We start from the raw sequence: 18,301 nt of genomic DNA, 5'->3' as shown, positions 1-18,301 counted from the left end.
ACAGCAAAATTAACAACCTGTTTGGGAGAGGTCACAGCACAGAAACCGATAAGTGAATTATTTTAAGTATAGCCTTTCTGTAAATCTACAATAGTGAGTAGAGTGGGTTCTTATTGATTATATGTTTTGTTGAGATATGTCTCCAGTCGTAAGTATTAAATTAACCTGGAGAAGTGTTATGAAGAGGAATAGCACTGTGCTATTTTCTAGGTTTGTAAATTGGATGAAGCAAAAATGGCCTTTAATAGTGATATGCTCCTCGTGTCGGATGTGGGAGTTCAGGGAGAGTTTACATGTCATTGAGGATTATATCGGCAATAAATGCCATTGGTTGCATATCCTATCAGATCGAATGGATCGGTTGGAATGACAGTTAGAGGCAGTGAGGAATTTACAAGATCAAAAAGGTGTGATGGATGACAGTTGCAGAAAAGGAGAAAATCCGCAGATATAGTCAAATAGATGGGTTAACTCCAGGAAAGGTGAGAAAGGTAGGCAGGTTGTACAGGGGTCTTCAATGGTTATCCGCATTTCAAACAAATATGCTGTTTTGGAAAATGTAGGGATTGATGGATTCTCAGGGGAATGTAGCATGAACAGCCAAACGTTTGGTATCAAGGCTATAATGTAATGAAGGGTTACGTAAGGTTCCAAGCGATCGATTGTAATAGGGATCTCCCTCATCAGAGGCACAGACAGATGTTTCTGCGGCCAGCAGCGAAAAATCAGAATACTGTGTTGCCTCCCTGGTGCCAGGATCAAGGATGTCTCAGAAGGTGCAGAATGCTCTTAAAGGAGAGAGGGACCAGAAGGAGGTCATTGTCCACATTGGAACCAGCGACATAGGAAAGGAAAAGGATGAGATTCTGAAGGGATAATATAGGAAGTTATGTAGGTATTCAAAAAGTTTGTCCTCGAGGGTAGTAATATCTGGATTTCTCCCCGTGCTGCAAACTAGTGAGGGAAGGAATAGGAGGATAGAGCAGATGAATGCGTGGCTGAGGAGCTGGTGTATGGGAGAAGCATTCACATTTTTAGATCATTGGAATCTCTTCTGGGGTAGAAGTGACCTGTACAAGAAGGTTGGATTGCACCTGAATGGAAAGGGAACTAATGTACTGGTAGGGAGATTTGCTAGAGCTGCTCAGAGGATTTAAACTAGTAAGATAGAGGGCTGGGACCCAGGGAGATAGTGAGGAAAGAGATCAATCTGGTACAATCGAGAAAAGAATAGAGTCCAGGAGTCAGAGCAGGCAACAGCAAAGCAGAGAACAAGGCAGGACTGATTAATTAAATTGCATTTATTTCAATGCAAGAGGCCTAACAGGGAAGGCAGGTGAACTTAGGGCATGGCTAGGAACATGGAACTACGATATCATAGCAATTACAGAAATGTGGCGCAGGGATGGACAGAACTGGCAGCTTAATGTTCTAGGGTACAAATGCTACAGGAAGGATAGAGAGGAGGGGGAGTGGCATTTTTTAAGGGATAACGTTAGAGTTGTATGTAGGGAGAATATTCCTGGAAATAGATCCAGAGAAGTTTATTTGGGTGGAACTGAGAAATAAGAAAGGGCTGATCACCTAATTGGGATTATATTATAGACCCCCGAATAATCAACAGGAAATTGAGGAATTTGGAGGAAGATGTGAGGTATCTGTGAAAATAATCGGTTGTTGTGGTAGGGGATTTTAACTTTCTAAACATGGACTGGGACTGCCACAGTGTTAAGGGTTTAGATGGAGAGGAACTTAAGTGTATACAAGAAAATTTTCTGATTCAGTGTGTGAATGTACCTACAAGAGATGGTGTAAAACCTGACCTACTTTTGGGAAATAAGACAGGGCAGGTGACTGAGGTGTCAGTGGGAGAGCACTTTGGGGCCAGCGACCATAATTCTATTAGTTTTAAAGTAGTGATGGAAAAAGATGAACCAGTTCTAAATTGGAGAAAGGCCAATTTTGATGGTATTAGGGAAAAATTTTCAAAAGCTGATTGGGGGTAGATATTCACAGGTAAAAGTACGGCTGGAAAATGGGAAGCCTTCAGAAATGAGATAACGAGAGTCCAGAGAAAGTATATTCCTGTTAGGGTGAAAGGAAAGGCTGGTAGATCTAAGGAATGCTGGATGACTAGAGAAATTGAGGGTTTGCTGAAGAAAAACAAGGAATGTCAGGGAGAGACAGGATAGATCTTTGGAGTATACCAAGTGAATCTTTGGAGTATAAAGGCAGTAGGTGTATAGTTAAAAGGGAAAATGGGAGGGCAAAAAGGAGACATGAGATAGCTTTGACAAACAGGGTTAAGGAGAATCCGAAATTTTTTTACAAATACGTTAAGGACAAAAGGGTAACTAGGGAGAGAGAATAGGTGCCCCTCAATGATCAGCAAGGTGGCCTTTGTGTGGAACCGCAGGAAATGGGGGAGATACTAAACGAATATTTTGCATCAGCTTACACTGTGGAAAAGGATGTAAAATGTAGGAAAACCAATGGTGACATCTTGAAAAATGTTCATAAAACAGAGGAAGAAGTGCTGGATGTCTTGAAACGCATAAAAGTAAATAAATCCCCAAGACTTGATCAGATGTACACTAGAACACTGCGTGAAGCTAGAGAAGTGATTGCTGGGCCCTTTGCTGAGATATTTGTATCACTGGTAGTCACAGGTGAGGTGCTGGAAGTCTGGAGGTTGGTTAATGTGGTGCCACTATTTAAGAAAGGTGGTAAGGACAAACTAGGGAACTATAGACTAGTGAGCCTGATGTCAGTGGTCGTCAAGTTGTTGGAGGAAATCCTGAGGGACAGGATTTACCCATATTTGGAAAGGCAAGGGCTAATTAGGGATAGTCAAATGACTTTGTGCATGGGAATTAATGTCTCATGAACTTGATTGAGTTTTTTGAAGAAGTCACAAAGAAGATTGATGAGGGTAGAGCAGTGGGCGTGACCTTTATGAACGTCAGTAAGGCGTTCGACAAGTTTCCCAATGGGAGACTGGTTAGCAAGGTTAGATCTCATGGAATACAGGGAGAACTTGCCACTTGGACACAGAATTGGCTTGAAGGTTGAAGACAGAGGATGGTGGTGGAGGGTTCTTTTTCAGATTGGAGACCAATGGATTCTCCCGAGGATTGGTGCTGGGTCCGCTACTTTTCATCATTTATATGAATGATTTGGATGTGAATGTAGGAGATACAGTTAGTAAGTTTGCAGATGACACCAAAATTGGAAGTGTAGTGGACAGCAAAGAAGGTTACCTCAGATTACAGCAGGATTGTGATCAGATGGGCCAGTGGGCTAAGGAGTGGCAGATGGAGTTTAATTCACATAAATGCGAGGTATTAATGGTACCATACACTTAATGGTAAGAGCCTAGGAAGCGTTGCTGAACAAAGAGACCTTGGAGTGCAGGTTCATAGCTCCTTCAAGGTGGAGTTGCAGGTAGATATGATAGTAAAGAAGGCATTTGGTATGTGCTCCTTTATTGGTCAGAGTATTGAGTACAGGAGTTGTGGCTATACAGGATGTTGGTCAGGCTACCTTTGGAATATTGCGTACAGTTCTAGTCTCCTTCCTATCGGAAGGATGTTGTGAAATTTGAAAGGGTTCAGAAAAGATTTACAGGAGGATTTGAGCCATCTGAGGCAGACGGGTGATCTTCTAGAGGTTTATAAAATCATGAAGGGCATGGATAGGATAAATAGAGAAAGTGTTTTCCCTGGAGGCGGGGAGTCCAGAACTCTGGGGCATAGATTTATAGTGACAGGAGAAAAGTATAAAAGCAACCTCAGGGGCAACTTTTTAACAGATGGTGGTACGTGTATGGAATGAGCTGTCAGCAGATGTGGTGGAGGCTGGTCCAAGTGCAGCATTTAAAAGGCATCTGGATAGATATATGAATCGGAAGGGGTTGGAGAGATATGGGCCGGGTGCTAGCAAGTGGAACTAGATTAGGTTGGGATGTCTGGTCATCATGGATGAGTTGGATCGAAGGGTCTGTTTCCGTGCTGTATATCTCTATGACTCGATGTTTGGACAGCTTCTTCTCATTTCTGGTGGATTTGGAATCTCAAGCAGACTCTTTCCCCAATTAAGCATTAAACAAATATTTCATGGAGGCTACAGTTATTATCACAGTTACAAGAAAACTGGAGATGCCAGATATTTAGTATGATGTAAGTTGATGAGCCATACTCTTTTTAACAAATAGAATGCATGGAAGAACCAAGTGAAAGAAAATGGTGGAATTTCAAGGTTGAATTGAAATACCAAAATAAATCTTTATTGTACAAACTTGAAGCACTGATGAGTAATAATGATGATATTGATACACCAAGAAGCTGAGGATTCTCAACTATGTCTACAATTTAAATGTCCACAGAAAGCCACAAAAAGAGCTCTAAAGAAAGGTAAGATAGAACATAAGAGAAAACTAGCACAGAATATAAAAATAGATAGCGAAAGTTTCTATAAATAAAAAAGAGTGGCTAAAGTAAATATTGATTCTTTAGAATTTGACAAGGAGCATTTCGTTATGGGATATGATGAAATGGCAGAGGCATTGAACAGGTATTTTGTGTCAGTCTTCACAGTGGAGGAAACAAATAATGTGCCTGTAGTTGACAAAGAGACAAAGGTAGGTGCGGACATGGAAACAATCATTATTACGGAAGTGGTAGTGTTGGGCAACCTAATGGAGCTAATGATAGAAAAGTCTCTTAGCCATGATGGAATGCATCCCAGGGTACCTAAAAGAGATGACTGGAGAATTAGCAAGTGCACTTGTGGTAATTTTCCAAAATTCGCTGGACTCTTGGCCAGTACCAGCAGATTGGAAAACTGCAAATGTGACACCATTGTTTAAAAAGGGCGATAGACAAAAGATGAGGAATTATAGGCCAGTTAGCTTAACTTCTGTAGTGGGGAAGATGCTTGAGTGTTAAAACAGAAGAAATAGCAAGGCATGTAGATAGAAATTGTCCCATTGGGCAGCATGGGTTCATGAAGAGCTGTTCGTGCTAAACTAATCTTTTGGAGTTTTATGGAGATACTATGAGCATCGTGGACAATGGGGGCCCAGTAGATGTGGTATACCGAGATTTCTAAAAGGCCTTTGACGTGGTGCCCCACAAGAGGCTGCTGCATAAGATAAAGATACATGGTGTTACAGGTAGAGTATTCGCATGGATGGAGGATTGACCAACTAACAGGAAGCAAAGAGCAGAGATCAATGAGTGCTATTTTGGTTGGCAATCAGTAACTTGTTGTGTGCCTCAGGGATCAGTGTTGGGACCGCAATTATTCACAATCTCCATAGATAATTTGGAGTTGGGACCACGTGTAGTGTGTCAAAGTTTGTGAATGACACTAAGATGAGTGGCAGAGCAAAGTGTCCTGAGGACTGTGAAACTGTGCAGAGGAACATAGACACTTTCAGTGAGTGGCAAAGGTCTGACCGATGGAATATAATGTTAATAAATGTGAAATCATCTATTTTGGTAGGGGTAACAGTAAAAAGGATTATTACTTGAATAGTAAGAATTTGTAGCATGCTGCTTTGCAGAGGGATCTGAGTGTCCTTGTGCATGAATCACAGAAGGTTGGTCTGCAGGTACAACAGGTAATTAGAAAGTCAAATGGAATATTGTCCTTCATTGCTAAACAGATTGAGTTTAAAAGCAGGGAGATTATGTTGCAGCTGTATAAGGTGCTGGTGAGGACACGCCTGGAGTACTGTGTGCAGTTTTGATCTCCTTACTTGAGAAAAAAATGCACTGGTAGAGGGGATGTAGAGGAGGTTCACTAGGTTGGTTCTGGAGTTGAGGGGATTGGCTTATAAGGAGAGACTGAGTAGACTGGGATATAGTCATTGAAATTTAAAAGAATGAGGGTGAAATCTTATAGAAACAGATAAAATTATGAAGGGAATAGATAAGAAAAACATAGAGTGGATGTTGCCACTTATAGATGAAACTGGGACAAGATGACATAGCCTCAAAATTAGGCAAAGTTCGGACTGAAATAAGAAGGAACTCCTTCACTCAGAAGGTTGGAATTCCATCTGGTAGTAATTGATGTTCCTTCAGTAAATCTTTTTAAAGCTAGGATAGTTTTTTTAGCAGTGAAGGAATTAAAGGTTACTGTGAGATGCTGGGTAAGTGGAGCTGAGGCCACAAAACAATTTGCCATGATCTTATTGAATGGCAGAGCGGGCTTCAAGGGCCAGACAGCCGACTCCTGCTCCTAGTTCTTGGACCTTAAATCAGGATTAATATGAAATGGATTTGAGCTATCAGATTATGCAAGGTGTTTAACTACAGTTTCTGCTGTCTTATATGGCTGATACAGTCAAGACAGATTTCACACAGATGTTAGTAACACTGGTGCCGAATCTCAGCAAAAGTCTAGCCCCAGTCCTTTTTAACTCTAATCCTTTACCCAGGCATGCAGCCATCATCCATGAGTTGTTGCCCAAGTCATTACTGCCTTGAGTCATATGTGATGTTGCCTAGAGCTGCCTCTTTGGCTTCAGCACTCTGCCAGCTCCAGTTTGCAATTAACGTCGAACAGTAAATGCAACCAAATAAATTGAAATCACAGAATAATTTTGAGCCCCATGCATTTCCTTGTTAACGTAACTAGCATTGTCCTTCATATTAAAGTTTTAAATTTAATTTAGCTCTAATACCCTCTGTTTTGCTATTAATATAAGTTTTCTCAACATGACACCTCCAGCAAAGAAAGTCCATTTGCTGTTTTTATAACGTTATCTCATAGAGTCATATAGTCAAACAGCATGGAAACAGACTCTTCAGTCAAAGCAGTCCACACTGACCATGTTCCCAAATTAAGCTAGTCTAAACCCCCTGTGCTTGGCTCGTATCTCTCCAAACCTTTCCTCATCATGAACTTATGCTTTAATCATTATAATTGTACCTTCATCCATCACTTTCTCTGGTAGTTGATTCTACATATGAATCACTGTCAGTCTGTGATTTTTTAAAAAAAAGTTGCCTTTCATGTGTTTTTTTTTAAATCTTTCTCTTCTCACCTTGAAAATATGACCTCGAGTTTTGAACTACCCCATCCTCTGGAAAAGCCCCTCGTCATTCACCTCATTGATGCCCCTCATGGTTTTAGAACCTCTATCAGGTCACCTCAACTACCTTCAAGGGCTTTAGTGAAAAACATTCCAGCCTATAAGCTTATTTTTATGTCTTAAACCCTCCATTCCTCGCAACATTCTAGTAAGTCTGCTTTGAACCTTCTCCAGTTTAATAATATCCTTTCTATAACAGGTTGACCAGAACTGTACACAGTATCTCAGAAGCAGTCTGCTCGATATCCCTTACAACCTCAACATGACGTCCTAACTCCTATATCCAAAGGTCTGAGAAGTGAAAACAAGCTATTTCAATGCCATCTTAATCACCCTGCCTACTAGGCTATTCTACTTGTGATGCAAATTTCAAACAATTATGTATCTGAATGCCAAGATCTCCCCTGTTACACAGCACTATCCAGGGCCCTAGTATTAATTGTATAAGTCCTGTCCTTGTTTGTGTTGCAAAATACAATACCTTGCATTTATCCAAATTAAACTCCGCCTGCCACTGCTCAGCCTATTGACCCAATTTATCAAGTTCTCTTTACAATGTTAGATAACCACCTTCACTGTCCTCTGTACATTTTGGTGACATCTGCAAACTTACTAACCAGGCCTTCTATTTTCACATCCAAATCATTTATACAAATGAAAAACAAAAGTGGACCCAACACTGATCCCTGTGGAACTCTACTGGTCACAGATCTCCAGTCTGAACAACAACCCTCCACCACTGTCTTCCGTTTCCTGTCATAAAGCTTATGCCCGAAACGTCGAATCTCCTGCTCCTCGAATGCTGCCTGGCCTGCTGTGTTTTTCCAGCACCACACTTTTCAACTCTTGTATCCAATTGGCAAGTTCACCCTGAATCCCATGTGACCTAACTTCAATTTGTCTCCCACTTGAAATCTTGTCAAAGGCTTTTCTAAAGTCCAAGTAAACAATGTCAACCGATCTGCCTTTATGAATCTTTTTGGTTACTTCATTAAAACACTCAATCAAGTTTGAGAGACAATATTTTTCTCGCACAAAACAATGCTGACCATCCTAATCAGTCCTTGCCCCTCAAAATGCACAGTAATGCAATCCTTCAGAATCACCTCCAACAACCTTCCCACCACCAAAGTGGACTCTCAAGTCTATAGTCAAGTCTCCAGGCTCCTCTTTACAGCCATTTATGAAACACTCGCACAACAGTAGCCACCCTCCGGTGCTTCACTGGGCTTTATAAATTATGGTGGGCCCCTTGCAGAAATATTTGCAATTTCCTCAACTTCCTACAATGTCCTGGGATACACTTGATCAGGTCTTGGAGATATATCTACCTTTATGTTTTCAAGACCTGCAGCACTTCCTCTTGCGTAATGTGAGCTGTTTTCAAATCATCAATATTTATTTCCAAGTTCTCGAGCTTCCGTTTCTTTCTCCAAACTAAAAATTGACACAGAATATATATTTGATAAGGGCTAGTTGCTGTCTTGCTCTTAATGTATTTGAGGAATCTTCAGATAGCCTTGGCAGGTAAGATTAAAGATTATCTCATATCCCCTCTTTGTCTTTCCGATTTCCTCTTTAAGAATGCCCCTACTCTCTTTGTACTCTTGAAGAGCTTCAGTTGATTCCAGTTGTCTATATGTAACATACGATTATTTTTTATTCTTGACTAGAATCTCAATATTAGAGTGGTGCTGGAGGGCTCCTCGGATGCTGCCTGACCTGCTGTGCTTTTCCAGCACCACTGTAACATTGACTCTGATCTTCTGCATTTGCAGTCCTCACTTTCACCTAGAATCTCAATATCTTCATTCATTGCTCCCTAATCTTACCAATCTTGCCTTTCACTCTGAATAGGAGCATAATGCCTCTGAACTCCTGTTATCATACGTTTGAAGGCCTCCCATTTGTCAGTTTTACCTTTATCTGCAAACATTCTACTCCACTGAACTTTTGAAAGTTTTTGTTTTGTACCCTATAAATTTGTCTTACTCCACTTATTAACTTTAATTTTTTATGGAAGACTTTCGTGTAACTATTTTAAAACAATAATATACGATCACTAGTCTCAGTGTTCTCAGATCACTTCAGTCACTTGCACTGCCTTATTTCCTGATGAAGGGCTTATGCTCGAAACGTCGTATTCCCTATTCCTGAGATGCTGCCTGGCCTGCTGTGCTTTGACCAGCAACACGTTTTCAGCTTTTCCCAAGAGAATGCCAAGTTTTGCTCCTTCTCTAGTAGAAACATTTACATGTTGATAAAGAAATTTTCTTGAACATATTTAACAAATACTTCACCATTCAAATTTTTAAAACTCTGACCGTTCCAGTCACTGTTTGGAAAATTAAAATCCATCCGTCACCTTGGCAACCTTACTTTCCTTACGTATATTCTTAGATGGAGATCTTTCTGCAAACTTCCTTCTCCATTTCCCTCTCACTATTGGGGGGGAGGTCTATAGTACAGCAGTATCAAGGTGATTATCTCTATTATTTCTAATTTCCCCACATATTTTCACTCGATCCCTCAGAAATATCTTCTCTAGTTACAGTAGTCAGAAGTCACGTGACGCCAGGTTACAGTCCAAATGGTTTATTTGAAATTACAAGCTTTTGGAGCACTGCTTCTTCGTTAGCCACCTTCACCTGACGAAGGAGCAGCACTCCGAAAACTCGTGATTCCAAATAAACCTGTTGGACACTCATCTTGTGTCGTATGAACTCTGACTTTGTCCACCCTTGACATCCTAATTCCATTAGTAATGTTTTTCTGAATCAAAAATACATACTTGCTCCTCTCTTGCCTCCCTTTCTATCCTTCCCATAACATCTAAAATCAGGAACATTGAACTGCCAGTCCTGTCCATTCTTAAGCCAAATTTCTGGAATAGCTACAATGCCCTTGTCCCATGTTCCCATATATGCCCTGAGTTCATCAGCATTACCTGTAAGACCTATGCATTGAAATATACACAGTTTAATTCTTCAGAGGTTCTTCATTTTTGTCTGTCTTTTCTAATTAACTTGCTCTTTTGTCATTCATCTTTCTTTTTTCAGCTACTTAGTGCGCACGCACACGCACACACACCCCTTATAAAAGTTTACAGGCTCCTGAAATAGAACTAGCAAATCTCCCTGCTATGATAATGGTCCCATTCCAGTTCAGATGAAACCCATTCTTTTTGAACAGGCCTCTTTTGTCCCAGAAGAGATCCCAATGATTCAAGAAACTGAATCCCTGCACATTACTCTTCAGCCATTGATTAATCCCCCCCTATCCTTTCATTCCTTCCCTCATTAGAATTTGGCACTGGAAGTAAACCAGAGATTACTACTTTTGAGGTTCTGTTTTTTTAGCCATCTACCTAACCTCTAGCATTCACTCTGCAAAGCCTTAACCCTTTCCTTCACTGTCATTGCTATCAATGTATGCAACAAGTTCTGGCTTCTCACTCTCCCCTTTGACATTTTGCGATGTCCTCCACCCTGGCACCAGGAAATCAATGTATCATCCTAGGCTCACATTCACTATTGCAGAATATCCTGTCTGTGCCCCTGATAGGAGAGTCCCCTATAACAATTATTCTTTTAAATCTTGACAATTCCTATTTAACATAAGATTCATCCTTAGTGCCCAAGATCTGACTACCACTTCCGTTTTTCTCTGAGACTATTTCTTTTAACAGAACCCAAAATGGAATATCTGTTTGAGAGAGGAATGACAACAGGAGACTTCTGAACTATCTTACCTTTCCTGACAGTCAACTATCTATCTGACTGATCCTTCTGTGTAATTACTGCTCTGAATCTACTAGTCATTACATTGTGTCTCTTGTATGTCCACAGTGGCATTAAGGTGAAAAAGAAGCTGTCAATAGTACCTTGTATATAAAAATAAACTTTCTTTCGTTACTTTCAGATTTAATATTAAGCATGCAAAAGTAGAAGAAAAGATTTAAACTTATATAAATATTTTAAAAATGAACTTTTATTGCTGAACAAACAAAAAAAAGACTCCTCAAAGACTCTAGCATTCAGCTTTCAATCTCCAGATAAAAAAAGACACTCTCCAGAGCTGTACACATGTTGACCGATCTCTCTTCCTTTGCATTTTTTATGGAATTTCTTTTGTCATAAGATTTTTAAAAATTGCTCTGCAGATCGAAACTTGACGAACACAAATTCCATTGAAAAGAAACTCAGTTGACAAACCATCTCCTCTTCGTGATTGTAAAGAAAACTATGCTTTTTGTGTTTTTTTTGGTTTTTTTGATGTATCTTTTAAACTTTTATTCTGCTTTATTTTTATTAAATATAAACAAAATGTACAGATTGTTACATGACAAAAGTATGGAAGCCCACTCCCCGCGCGCACGCACACGCACACACAAACTCCGTTTGAAAAAAAACTCAACTTTGCATTTTTTTTTGTAATTATTTGGACTACAAGAGTTCCAAAATAATTCAAAATAAAAATGTTGCTCTGAAATGTAACAGTCATAAGAATTATACAAAAAAGCTGGCAACTCAGGACCAGCTGCAATATCCATGTTACTCTGTCCATCATTTATTTTTAGGTATTTTCTAATCAACCTGCTTAAAGATGTGACACACAGGTGGGACTTGATCACAGGCCTCCTAGTACAGTGGTATAGACATTACCATTGAGCCATACGCAGGACTTGTTTATCTTGGCTAATGTTCTACATAGGCATTTATTTCAGGTGTTCTAGTAATCTCTAATGCCAACATTTTGATAACCTAACTTCCTAGCTCTTAACCTGTTAAAGTAACATGACCCCAATCTTTTAAATGCACTAGATTTCAAAGTGTTTTACTTGTATTTATCCTATTCTCTACTGTTAATCATTAATTCTAAAATTAGAAACAATATACTAAAACAAATTAACAAGGTTTGTGAAGGTTTGTAGCTCAGGTTGAGGTTTAGGGTGTAGGTTTGCTTGTTGAGCTGTAGGTTGTGTTTGAAGGTCACCACTGATGATGTTCCCTACCAGGTAATGAAACGTCTGGATATCAAACCTACAGCTCAGCGAGCAAGCTTACACCCTGAACAAATTAACATTTAGCTAGATATTCACAATGTTGTGGTTCTGCTCGCCGAGCTGGAAGTTTTTGCTGCAAACGTTTCGTTCCCTGGCTAGGGAACATCATCAGTGCGGTGGGAGCCTCATGTGAAGCGCTGCTTTGATGTTTCTTCCGGTATTTATATTGGTTTGTTCCTGCCGCTTCCGGGTGTCAGTTTCAGCTGCAGTGATTTGTATCTGGGGTCCAGGTCGATGTGTCTGTTGATGGATGTTCTTGCCGTTTCCGGGTGTCAGTTTCAGCTGTAGTGGTTTGTATATGGTGTCCAGGTCAATGTGTCTATTGATGGAGTTTGGGGATGAATGCCATGCTTCTAGGAATTCTCTGGCTGTTCTCTGTCTGGCTTGTCCTATGATAGTGGTGTTTTCCCAGTCAAATTCATGTTGCTGGTTGTCTGAGTGTATGGCTACTAGAGATAGCTGGTCGTGTCGTTTTGTGGCTAGCTGATGTTCGTGGATGCGGATTGTTAGCTGTCTTCCTGTTTGTCCTATAGGACAATCCGCATCCACGAACATCAGCTAGCCACAAAACGACACGACCAGCTATCTCTAGTAGCCATACACTCAGACAACCAGCAACATGAATTTGACTGGGAAAACACCACTATCATATGACAAGCCAGACAGAGAACAGCCAGAGAATTCCTAGAAGCATGGCATTCATCCCCAAACTCCATCAATAGACACATTGACCTGGACACTATATACAAACCACTACAGCTGAAACTGACACCCGGAAACGGCAAGAACATCCATCAACAGACACATCGACCTGGACCCCAGATACAAATCACTGCAGCTGAAACTGACACCCGGAAGCGGCAAGAACAAACCAATATAAATACCGGAAGAAACATCAAAGCAGCGCTTCACACGAGGCTCCCACCGCACTGATGATGTTCCGTAGCCAGGGAACGAAACGTTTGCAGCAAAAACTTCCAGCTCGGCGAGCAGAACCACAACAACGGATACCCGAGCTACAAATCTTCAATCAGATTTTAGATATTCACAATGCAACAAAACAGCTAATGTGAAAAATGAAGAGCAAGGTTATACTAAATGAGACATCCAAATGAGATTGAATTGAGGTACATTATTGCAACAACATGGGGTCTTTTAATCTGCTACTGTATCTATGAATGTGTTTAATACTGATACTACAAATACTCCATTTCTGATATGCACTCAATCTTATGTTTGAGAAAATTCTTACATTTTCACAATAAAAAGGAGTTTGAAGTGTTGGTAGGGCAATAGATATGTAAACCAGGAAGATGCCAGGTTTCATTCCTGGTTTGTAGTTGACTCGATAGTTGTAGAAAAAGAAATGGCTTCATAGAATCATAGAAACTTAAAGTCCAGCTGAAGGTCATTTAACCGATCATATCCATGTGGACATGAAACAGTTGCGCTTCAATTCTACATCTTCACTTTTTACTTCTAACCCTGTTAGTTGTTTATCTTTAAGTGTGCATTTTTAAAATTAAGAAATCACTTCCACCAGCTTATCAGTTGGTTTTCTGGATCTAAACAACTCTTCAAGTGAAGATATTTCTCCTCATGGATCCTTTGCCAATGATTTTGTCCTATGACATCTGAGGGGAGGGAATAGTTTTGTATTAATCTAGCTATCTGTCCATAATATTGCTGGCTAGGCCTTATTGCAACACAAATTCAGCATGTATAGACATCAGCAAAGGATAAGATACATCATATTTCCACTGCATGTTACGCAGCCTTGCTGGCTCTTATAGTCCAGATGTGGACATGTGTATCCTCCCACTTGGGCACAGTACCAGAGATTGACATGATTTTGTTGAAATATATCCCAGTGAAGGAGTTTGATGCCTTCAAAGTGGGGGAAAATAAATAATTGGTAATCTGAAATGAGGAGAAAGTGAGGTCTGCAGATACTGGAGATCAGAGCTGAAAATGTGTTGCTGGAAAGCGCAGCAGGTCAGGCAGTATCCAAGGAACAGGAGATTCGATGTTTCGGGCATAAGCCCTTCTTGAGGAATTCCTGAAGAAGGGCTTATGCCCGAAATGTCGAATCTGAAATGAGTACTTCATGAACAACAAATAGTTGAGTTTACATAGTCCTACAAATGACAAATGAAGGAGGATTTTTTTTCTAATAGGAAATTGGAAATAGCAAGTAATAGCAGTAATTGTATTTGGGAAGAACTGACAGCCTTCAAATCAAAGGAAACTTATTTTTGGAAATAACTTGCACAGGTACCAAAAGTGCTAAAGAATTTAAAGCATTGGCTTTTGCCTTATACTACTAAAATTTGGTTTTATTCTGCAATGAAACTAATTTTTTGCTAAAAATATTGCTTTCACATTGTTATTTATACATAGGTACTCATTAATATGAATTCATAAAAATGTGTAAGTTGTGAACAGTTTGGAAAATCATATTTTTAAAAACTGATTTCAAAGGATATCAACAGATTTGCATTCCTTCTTTAAATACACAGTTGCTCAGTGTGTCATCCAAATTTATTTGCTTAAATAACAAAGAAAAAAGCTACAGATCGTAAAAAGCTGAAGATTAAACCACTTTTCCATGATGGAAAAACATGGCAACTGACAACTGTGGTAGAAAAGATGGGACAGGCTTTCAATTTGCTGCACAAGCATGATACTGGCATTGCAGAGTTAACTGTTAATTGTAGAAACTGCCTCATTATCCTTTTCCTAGATTTAGAGGAAGTAAGTATTGGGTCCACAGGCGGTTGATTTGCAATACCAGCTTTGTACAGGGAATACAAGTTGAAAATCTCAAGGGTCTTAAAGTGTGGACCCTTTATCGAAGGTGGAAATTTCTTGACACTTTGGGGTTCCTTAACAAGGTATCAAAGATTGATCTGTGCTTGTTGAAGTAAGTCCCAATGAGGTGGCTGTGTGTTTTTCGAGGAGGAATAACAACTTGAAAGTCTAAAATTAGTTCTGATAAAGAGTTTGTATCCGAAATGTTAATTCATCATTCTGCAGTATTTTTGACAATGTATTTGCTTACAATGAAAAGTATTATTGCCTATTCCTGTAATGCCAATTGCTGATAATTCCTTTAAAAGTTGGATTTATTTATTTTTTAATCCAACTCTGAATTTTTTTTAAATTCATGGAATGTTTCGTTTCTTTCACAACTTATTCTTTAATTTGAAGGTTCAAGAGGAGAGGAGAGTTCAGAAGATGAGCCACCTCTGGATATGACAACAGTGCAAGATATTCTGAGCAGTCACCGCTACAAATCATATAAAGTCAGCATTGTCCACAAGCTAAGATTCACTACTGATGTCCAATTAGGTAATTATTATTACTTGGTGAAATGCAACCTTTTTACTTGGTCCTGATCTTAAAGAACAGAAAAAATGTTGAGAATATTATTACCTAAATTAGATTACCTTAATTGCTCCTTTTCAATATAGTCCTGTAATGACTTATATTGTACATAAATGTTATATTATATTGTACGTAAACGTTAAAAACCAACCAAAGCATAAAGAAACCTAACTTTACAAATTAAGCAAGAAGTATTCGGTTTTTGAGAAAAGAATGTCATAATATTTTACAGTATAACAACTAAACTGATGTACTATTAGAAGCTGAATTCAAAGGTGTGTCCACTCCCCTCATCCGCATACAACATATTTTTAAAAATCAAGATCGACTTTCACTTTGCAATTCATTGGCATACGTTTAATAAAACTAGCATGTTAAATGGAGTCCGAGAGATGTACAGCATGGAAACAGGCCCTTCGGTCCAACCCGTCCATGCCAACCAGAGATCCCAACCCAATCTAGTCCTACCTGCCATCATCCGGCCCATATCCCTCCAAACCCTTCCTATTCATATACCCATCCAAATGTCTCTTAAATGTTGCAATTGTACTAGCCTCCACCACATCCTCTGGCAACTCACTCTGTACATGTACCACTTTCTGCATGAAAAAGTTGCACCTTAGGTCCCTTTTATATCTTTTCCCTTTCACTCTGAACCTATGCCTTCTAGCTCTGGACTCCCCCACCCCAGGGAAAAGACTTTGTCTATTTATCCTATCCATGCCCCTCATAATTTTGTAAACCTCTATAAGGTCACCCCTCAGCCTCCGATGCTCCAGGGAAAACAGCCCCAGCCTGTTCAGCCTCTCCCCATAGCTCAAATCTTCCAACCCTGGCAACATCCTTGTCAGGTTTTTCTGAACACTTTCAAGTTTCACAACACCTTTCAGATAGGAAGGAGACCAGAATTGCATGCAATATTCCAACAGTGGCCTAACTAATGTCCTGTACAGCCGCAACATGACCTCCCAACTCCTGTACTCAATACTCTGATGAATAAAGGAAAGCAGACCAAATGCCGCCTTCACTATCCTACCTACCTGCAACTCCACTTTTAAGGAGCTATGAACCTGCACTCCAAGGTCTCTTTGTTCAGCAACACTCTTTAGGACTTATACACTTAATGGTAAAGTCCTGCTAAGATTTGCTTTCCAAAATGCAGCACCTCTCATTTATCTGAATTAAACTCCATCTGCCACTTCTTGGCCCATTGGCCCATCTGATCAAGATCCTATTGTAATCTGAGATAACCTTCTTTGCTGTCCACTACACCTTCAATTTTGGTGTCATCTGCAAACTTACTGTACCTCATTTCCTCACATCCAAATCATTTATGTAAATGACAAAAAGTAGAAAATCTAGCACCGATCCTTGTGGCAATCCACTGGTCACAAATCTCCCGTCTGAAAAACGACCCTCCACCATCACTCTCTGTCTTCTACCTTTGAGCCAGTTCTGTATCCAAATGGCCAGTTCTCCCTTTATTCCGTGAGATATAACCTTGCTAACCAGTCTCACATGGGGAACCTTGTTGAACACCTTACTGAAATCCGTATACCGCTACATCTACCGCTCTGCCCTCATCAATCCTCTTTGTTACCTCTTCAAAAAACTCAATCACGTTTGTGAGACATAATCTCCCACACACAAAGCCATGTTGACTATCCCTAATCAGTACTTGTCTTTCCAAATACACGTACATCCTGTCCCTCAGGATTCCCTCCAACAACTTGCCCACCACCAACGTCAGGCTCACTGGTTTATAGTTCCCTGGCTTGTCTTTACTGCCCTTCTTAAACAGTGGCACCACGTTAGCCAACCTCCAGTCTGCCAGCACCTCACCTGTCACTATCGATGATACGAATATCTCAGCAAGAGGCCCAGCAATCATTTCTCTAGCTTCTCAGAGTTCTCGGATACACCTGATCAGGTCCTAGGGTTTTTATCCACCTATGTGTTTCAAGACATCCAGCACTTCCTCCTCTGTAATATGGACATTTTGCAAGGTATTGCCATCTATTTCGCTACTTTTTATATCTTCCATGTCCTATTCCACAGTAAATATTGATGCAAAATACTTGTCTAGTATCTCCCTCATTTTTTGCAGCTCCACACAAAGGCCGCCTTGCTGATCTTTGAGGAGCCCTGTTCTCTCCCTAGTTATACTTTTGTTCTTAATGTATTTGTAAAATCTCTTTGGATTTTCCTTAACTCCATTTGCCAAAGCTATTTCATGTCCCCTTTTTACCCTCCTGATTTCCCTCTTAAGTATACTCCTACTGCCTTTATACTGTTCTAAGGATTCACTCGATCTATCCTGTCTATACCTTACATATGCTTCCTTCTTTTTCTTAACCAAACCCTCAATTTCTTTAGTCATCCAGCATTCCCTATACCTACCAGTCTTCCCTTTCACCCTTACAGGAATATACTTTCTCTGGATTCTCGTTATCTCATTTCTGAAGGCTTTCCATTTTTCAGCTGTACCTTTACCTGTGAACATCTGCCCCCAAGCAGCTCTTGAAAGTTCTTGCCTAATACCATCAAAATTGGCTTTTCTGCAATTTAGAACTTCAACTTTTAGCTCTGGTCTATCTTTTTCCATCATTATTTTAAATCTAATAGAAATATAGTCGCGGGGCCCAAAGTGCTCCCTCACTGACACCTCAGTCACCTGCCCTGCCTTATTTCCCAAGAGTAGGTCACGTTTTGCACCTTCTCTCAGAATGTGGATGGACCTACTAATC

At 40.0% G+C, this 18,301-nt stretch overlaps 1 protein-coding gene across 4 annotated transcripts in view; it reads left to right on the top strand.

Moving 5' to 3' along the window:
• Positions 1–18,301, top strand: part of mapkap1 (MAPK associated protein 1) — a 332,586-nt gene that overhangs the window by 258,506 nt on the left and 55,779 nt on the right. For all 4 annotated transcript variants that reach the window (XM_060841424.1, XM_060841422.1, XM_060841423.1 and 1 more), the window contains one exon: positions 15,378–15,518. In XM_060841424.1, coding sequence (XP_060697407.1) covers positions 15,378–15,518 — 141 coding nt within the window. The remainder of the gene's footprint in view (positions 1–15,377; positions 15,519–18,301) is intronic.

The sequence above is a fragment of the Hemiscyllium ocellatum genome, chromosome 21 (assembly GCF_020745735.1).
Source record: "Hemiscyllium ocellatum isolate sHemOce1 chromosome 21, sHemOce1.pat.X.cur, whole genome shotgun sequence".
NCBI classification, from domain to species: Eukaryota; Metazoa; Chordata; class Chondrichthyes; order Orectolobiformes; family Hemiscylliidae; genus Hemiscyllium; species Hemiscyllium ocellatum.
Note: the sequence above shows the minus strand (reverse complement) of the source record. Positions and strands in the feature narration are given on the sequence as shown.